Source organism: Rhamphochromis longiceps, linkage group LG22, assembly GCF_057381845.1.
Source record: "Rhamphochromis longiceps isolate RC_006_pf linkage group LG22, R_longiceps_female_GT1.1, whole genome shotgun sequence".
Taxonomy (NCBI): domain Eukaryota; kingdom Metazoa; phylum Chordata; class Actinopteri; order Cichliformes; family Cichlidae; genus Rhamphochromis; species Rhamphochromis longiceps.
Window position 1 is genome coordinate 2,369,089 of NC_140577.1, and position 7,583 is coordinate 2,376,671.

Below are 7,583 nucleotides of genomic sequence, written 5' to 3' on the forward strand. Positions count from 1 at the left end.
TTAGCTACTTTAAGACAAAGTTCGTCTGAATGATCTTCCTCTCACGAACAAAATCAGAATCAGAATCAGAATCAGAAAGGGGTTTATTGCCAAATGTTGAGCAGGTTTACAACATTAGGAAATTGCTGCGGTGCTTCAGTGCAAACATAGTGTCATAAATAGCACTTAAATAGACATGAAAAAATAAAAGTAGGGATAAGAATTAAAAGTGCTACGTAGAAAGATATGTGCATGAGCTATACATGAGATTTTAAGGTTTTAAAGTGGGCAGGTGCTCCTGTGCTCACAGCCAGAGCTGTGTTACATCATGTTGGCAGGCTTGTGTGTTTGTGTTGAATGTGTTTTCTGAAACTCCCTCAAACTTTTTAAGATAAGATGCCACTCTTGAGACGAGGGCAAGAACCTGAATATGACAATAAGAGATAGATCTGCCATTAGTGAGGCGTGAACACTTGAAGTAAAAGCTGTGGTAGTGATGAGCAGGGCAGCGGAGAGAATGACGCTGAAAAGGTGAAACAAAGCTCTCAAACTCGCCCCTGTCAGCAGCTGCAGGGATAAAGGGTTAAAAGTAAACAGAGGACAGTGAACTTTGCTCCTCGGGGTCGACTGTAACATCACTTCTTCTTGGAACAGCAGTGCACATTCTGCAACTCTGAGATCATTAAAGCCTGTTTTTATGAACTGGCTGTTTTTTTCTAACTTACATTTAACCAAGAAACTCTTGAGATGAACGGTTAATTATTAGTCAGCGTTAACGCGGCGTGTTTGGTGATGGTGAGAGAAACCAGAGCAAACATGCGAGCCATCAGTGGGAGGATGAGATTATCTGTGATGACTTTAAGTTACTGGAAACAGACAGTTAAGCTCAAACCGATCAATATACTTTGGTTTATTTTGCTTTGTATTAATCTGGTTGGTTATACAATTTGTCTGATGTTTTCAGAACATTCTTTGTAACATTTCTGTTACACGTCTTCCAACTAATGAGCTTTAATCACTATAAAGAATACAACAGGAGAGCCTGTCTTTGTCACTGAAGGGTTTTATTTGTATTCAGCATTAAAAAATTAAAGCTTACTTACAGTCACAACGAAACTGAAATGCAAGCAATTAAACATGCACAAATAAAAGAAAGGAACAGTAGTTTGAAGCAAATTACAAAATAATTAAGCAAAGAGGTAACATATACAGTTACACATTAAATACTGATTATGTGAAACACATTTTAAAAATTCAGTTTCTCAATAAAATCTTCAGCAGCTGGTATTTTAAACAACGATCCTTCAAACTGAAAACAGCGTTAACGACGCAAGAGGAGCCAAAAGAGTCACCGAGTCTCCAGGATCCTCCCGCAGAGAGCAAAGTGCTGCCCGCCGAGAGGCTTTACATATCCCACAAACTCTCTCTCACACAGGCACGTTATAAAAACAGGTATAAAAAGATAAAAGAATAAGAGACACTTTAGAGAGGCTTCAAAACTAAGCAGTGCAGTTACAGCCGCTCCGTCCGTAAGTTTAAATTGATCTACTTCACACTTCTCTACACTCGAAGCTTCTTTACTGGGAATCAGACACGAGCAGATGGAAAGGCAAACACAACGAAGGGCTAAAGAGCAGGAAGAGTTTCCAGGCGTGGGGGTTCAGGTGTGTGTAAACACTCTTGTGATGGACGTAAGTAATGTATTTGTGTGTGGACGAGGAAGTGAGGTGGCGCGTGGGGTTAAAAGTCCAACCCGTCACAGTAAGAAAAGACAACAACTGTTGTCAACATCATGTCACTTTGGGAGTCACTGTGAAAGTCGACGGCGTGCAGGCGTGTCTCAAAACGCCTGAAAATAAACGCGTTCAGCCAACGTTTTCTCCTTTCCACTGTTATTCTTGTTGGACTCATTGAGCCAGAATGCATTTAGCTGATATAATATAAGAGCTGCTACAGTACAAAGCCAGCACATTGTTGCTAGTAACTTGTTGTGATGTCTGAGCAGCACAGCTAGTATTCCACGCACTGCTGGCACCATGTGTGCCGCCTCCTACACACTGCATTCAGCAGCTTTGCCTCATTTTTATTTCCAGTAGTTTAAAGTATCAGGACTGGACTATTCCCTGCAGCATGTGTGCTACACGGGAGAAATAACTGTGGAAAATATCCTGTCCACGGTGCATGTATGAACAAATCCGTCATGGCTGAACATTCATTTCAATAGAAACCTTTCACCACTTTATCCGATCGCACATCGCTGATAAACTCTACTCTCTGGATCGCAGCCTGACTCATTCCTGATGAAGCTACTCAGATTTTGCAAAATCATCTTTCAAATATATAAAAGTTTCCCTTCTGAAAACAACCGCACCCATCATCAGCTCAGCAACAGTTTAAAAACAGAAGACTTCCCGTGTAATTCCTAACAAACGGTTGCATCTTTGCAGTCTTTGTAGGAAAAACTGGAACAGGGCACACGTAGGTCACATAACTCTAATTTCAGTTTTCAGCCTCTTCCATTACTTCCATCACCACAGTTCTGGGCCCAGTAAGGATCAGATAGCTGACTGTCCGGTAGTCCAGATCAAGAACGTTGAGGCCGTTGACTGAAACCACAAACTGGCGAACCTGCAGATCAGGACACGAGACAGGAAGTACAAACTTTTTCAAGTGTCCTCTGCTCAAATCAACATCAGTTCCTTAACAGAGTTGGATTTTGCCAGCCCATCACCGTGTTGTGGTACAAACAACAGTACAGTACAGTTCAGCTTCAGTTGGTATCTCTTCAGCACAATATCAGGATATTTGGTGCATAAATTCACAGCAGTAGCTTCTTCCTCTACTTCTAACTGCTTTGGTTGTGACTGGGCTTCCTTCAGTAGCCACGTGGCCTGTCACGCTTACCTTCATCCCTGCGAGAGCAGCTGGACCCTGAGGCTCCACGGCCTGGATGTGGCACGGCCTGTTTCCTCTGACCACAAAGCCCCAGCCCACTGCATCACCGACAATCTGCAGACACGCAGACGACAGTCACACATGTGGGTGTGTGCTATGCAAAAGTCTTTTACACAGAAAGTGAGAAAAAGACATCGTCGTTCTCATCTAGTGTTTTGTTCATGAAGCCTGTGAAGCATTTGTCTTTCCTGACACCTGTTACACTCACTCCAGCACCAACACCATCCACAATCATCTTTGAAACATGTTCACATTGAAATAATAGAACAGCATTTTTAAAGAAAGAAGGTGTCCCATTCGCTCATTTTTCTCTTGTACTGTGAAAAAAATGTTACAAGTTTTTACCTCAGCTTGATAGAAAACTCTTTGAAGTGTGTAAAATGAATTTACCGTGAAGGTTTTCTTGATGTAGGGTCCTCCTGGTTCTTGTAGCTCCTCTGTGCTCACTGGTCTCTTGAGGACTGAGACAAAAGTAAAAGACATTTTATATTTAATGCAAGCTGCTTTTGGCTGCTCCCTTATTCACAAGGAGTCGCCACAGTGGGTAACTTTCCATGTTGGATTTGGCAGATTTTTATGACTAAAAGCAGTTTGGTTTCCATATTTGGAAAAGCAAAGACAACGCTGACAGTGTGGAGGTCTAAAGCTGCTCCTTCCTTCAGTTGTTCAGCATTTTTATTACCAGATTTGGGGTTGGAGAGCACCAGGGAGGAGGAGGTGCTGGGGAGACCGACTCGTCCTCGGGTGTATATGTTTCCATCACTGCAGCTTCTCACCCGGGCTTCTCCCCGACCTCCGCCATGACCTCCGCCACGACCTCCACCACGACCTCCGCCACGACCTCCACCATGACCTCCGCCACATCCACCTGTGACAGCTTTCTCATCCTTGGATGCTGTGACTGATGGAGACAAAGAAGTTTCTATAACCTTAATACTCTGTTGATTATATTTTACATGTCAGCGAAAACATTTGAGTTATTTACCAAATGAATATTGACATCAACATCTTGAGTTCCTGCTCTGATGTACTAGAGCAGCTCTGCATGATTCATTTTGGTTGAATCTCAAAGTTTGCTCCCTGAAACAAGTTATTTTAGTTCTTTGCCCTCTGAGCCGATTTAGGCCAGCGCTGCTCGGATCATCTGCAGGTCACACACAGGTTTGAACAGCAGCTGAGCTTTGTGAGTCAGAGCCGTGTGCCTAACGTCACCACATCAGAGATATTTCCTGATATTATACAGAGGCAAGAGGGGGATTATTCACAATAAGCCACCTTTAAATGAATGAAAATATACACATTGTAGTAATAATATGATGTGTATGCATGTATTTATGCTTCTCCCTCACTACCCCACCCATCAGGGAAAACTTGGCCCTGGACAGAAGGAAAGTGTTGAAGTGATGAGATGGAGACTCCCATGTTTTCAATAATAACGATTAAAGCTGACCCAGTTCTGTGTTTGACTTCCTGAATTTAACTTCCAACAATTCAGTTCAAACATGCTTTGATAAGAAGCTACGCTTCTTTCAATAGCAGAGATAAGCCGGGCTAACAGAGTTCATGGTGCTGACTGAGTTGTTCCTTCTGCTGTGAGACGAGGCAGTGTGACGAGCGCCTCTCCGCTGCTGCACATTCACGCCAGACGAGTTTAACGGCGATTCATTCGTTTTCTCCCTTTGTAGCACATAAACCTACGCGTGACTCTGAAGCCATGTTTGCTCTGCTGCAGTTGTCATGAGAACGGAGAAGCAGTTTGAGTGGTTACAGTTGTAACATTAACAGCAACATTAAAAAACATATAGTAGACAGAGGAACGTTTCTTGAGGTTGCTATGAGTGAAGAGGTTAAACCACTGACATGTGACGCCCGGGGGTCGTGATCATTACACGATTAGCTGAGCGTGAGAAAGTGTAGGCCGCTCTGCTCCCTCGCCCTTACAGTCTTTGATGACTTGAGGTGTAAAACTGTTAATGTGTTGAAGCAAACAGTTTTATCACATATGTAATAATTTGTGTTAAAACTGATTTTGCCCAAAACCTCTGGGTCACTTTTTAAAGTTTCGTCATGTCCATTTATTTATTTCCATAAATGTATCAGAACACAAAATGATGCTGAGTGTTTGTGGAGTCTCACACGATCACACAGATCCACGCTTAGGTCGTTTTATTAAGAGCGGCTGACTCGGCGAAGATTCACCCGGATAAGAAAACGACAGTCAAACAATAAAGTGCGTTTATTTGCTTCATGAAGGAAATGGTTGCCTTTGAGTCATCACAGTTCTTCCTCTGCAGGATAATAATTTACTGTCTTCCTCGTGTAGTGAAGTAAATGTGAGAAGTCAGTATCCATCAGTACATGCAGTCATAACATGACAATTCTTTTTCACGTGACAAAAATGGAAAAGAAACATTATTTTTAAAGGTTATAATAAGAATTAACCAGACAAGCTGAACTCTATTAACTCTGCATCAGTGACACATGCAGGAGAACCATCTGCCAGCCACTGATGGAAAAGCAGCTCATGTGGGATAAACTGAGAAGTTGCTGTTGTTGACTTATTACAAGCAGCTTTGAAACTAAAGATAAAGAAATAAATAAAGACTAAAGCTCTGAACTTTGACTTTCTTACAACTTTTTAAATTTCTTGTATCTTGTGTGTTGTTTGTGACGTTGCTGAGAGTCATGGCTCCTGTAGGGGTCTCTGCTCTTTTTTCTCACATGTTCAGAGTTTGGAAAGTAAAGCGAGATGTTCTTACCTCCTGTACGAGGTCCCATCTCTGTTCAAGTCCAAGAAAAGCAAAATGCAGAAAATGAATCCGGAAGACGACAAGCTTCAAAGGCGCACACCAACAGATGGACGGACCATCAGTCTCTGAGTGTTGCCCGGCTTCAAGTGAGACTCTGCACAGGCTTGATGACACCTATCAGTTTTCTCAGTTCAGTACTCAGTTACTGGATCTGTGATCTGAAGGGAGGGTAGTCAGCTGGTTAGGAATAGACGTGCGTGACCGAGTTAAATATTAAACCCTCGAACAAACAAACCAGCCGTCAGCAGGAGGCGAGAGGCGACATGTAGTAAAATGTAAAAAATGAGAAATAACACTCGTAAATGTAGAAATCTCACAGTACATTTTAATTATTAACTGTCACTTATGAACCGTTAAACAATTATTGTCACAAAAAAATCAGGTTTAATGCAAAGAGTGCATGGGAGCTCTTATATTCCATAGCAAGAGGGGATTTCATGAGTATTGCACTAATCTCCACAGACTGTTGCACATAGATGAATCTGCGGTGTGGTGCTAGAGTTTTAGTACTGTAAACCTTGTGCTTTCTGTCTGCAGACACAGTGGCGTCCTGCACACTCTGCATGCATGTTTACCTGCTGGCAGACTTTGCTTGCATGCCCTTTGTTTGGAGAGCAGAAAACAAAAGCAAGTGCTCCTGCAGCACATCAAGCTATCAAGCTTTGTGTTGCCATCACCTCAAACAGAATTCACTGTTCCTGAGGATCAATCACCTTTCAGTTTCAGCTTTTGTCCCACTGAAAGTCACTGTGTGATAATACAGGTGGTTTCTGCATTTACAGTTTTGCACTGTGTAATTTTAGAAGATAAAAACACTCAAACATTTGGCAGCTTTTGGCAACTTTACAAGAAAGCATGCAGAGACGTGAAGGATTTAGGAAGGTTTTTGCTTGTAAATGGGACTGAGCTTCAGCCTGGTTGCCATGCAGGAGCAGCTGCAGGTGGAGAGGAAGGGGAAACACAAAGATCATTTCTGCTCTGATGGGCAGAGCAGTGGAGATTTCCATCGGTCAGCACAGAGCAGCGAGTTTTCGTCCATATTTGTCCTTTGAAGTATTTTCTCTGAGCCTCATGTAATGAGGTTTCTTGACTTCCTTGTTACACCTTAATAGTAACACACACACACACACACACACACACACACACACACACACACACACACACACACACACACACACACACACACACACACACACACACACACACACACACACACACACACATTTTCAGGCATAAAAACAAATAAAAACATAAAGTTCAAGTAAAACTAAGGGACAACTCAATAAACACACATATGAATGGCCCTCACAGTTAGTCTCTAAAAGGGAAGGACAAGAACGTTTCCAATGTGAAGTTAACCACCGAAAACTCTGGTTTTGAAGTTTCCCCCAACAACACACATAGAGGACTCTGGAGGAACTGCAGAACTTCTACGTTGGCTTCCTTTTCCAGCTTGATTTTAACCTGGAGGTCTACAGAAACGTATGGGCTACAGGACACAGCTTCAAATGGCCATCAGAGGAACTGCAGCCTTTGCCGCTTCTGTTTCAGCCCCCGAGGTTGTCACTTGGTTTAAACTTGTCAATTGAGTCACACGGAAGGACATGTGGTCGTGATCATCGTTATACAACAACAACATGTGGGAGATAAATCCACATTCCTTTCTAATGTCTGGAGGTAAAATCTCGAGTTTTCAGGTTACTCATCAGTGAGTCGATCATGAGGCCAACAGAGCTCGTTAAACTGAAGATAAAACTACAAAGATACACGGACAGCTGTTGGCTTGACAAACAGATCAATAGAATCAGGAAATATCCAGTTTCACACCATTAACATTAT

The 7,583-nt window shown here is 42.4% G+C and overlaps 1 protein-coding gene across 1 annotated transcript; it reads right to left on the minus strand.

Moving 5' to 3' along the window:
* Window positions 1–1,034: 1,034 nt before the first annotated feature.
* Window positions 1,035–5,888, minus strand: LOC146643072 (DEP domain-containing mTOR-interacting protein-like). The gene is made up of 5 exons (XM_085396865.1): window positions 5,694–5,888; window positions 3,617–3,835; window positions 3,325–3,395; window positions 2,884–2,988; window positions 1,035–2,607 (listed from the first exon to the last, which is right to left on the minus strand). The coding sequence occupies exons 1-5, from the start codon at window positions 5,710–5,712 to the stop codon at window positions 2,479–2,481; spliced, it is 543 nt and encodes a 180-aa protein (XP_085252991.1). The 5' UTR covers window positions 5,713–5,888; the 3' UTR covers window positions 1,035–2,478.
* Between the last annotated feature and the right edge of the window lie 1,695 nt (window positions 5,889–7,583).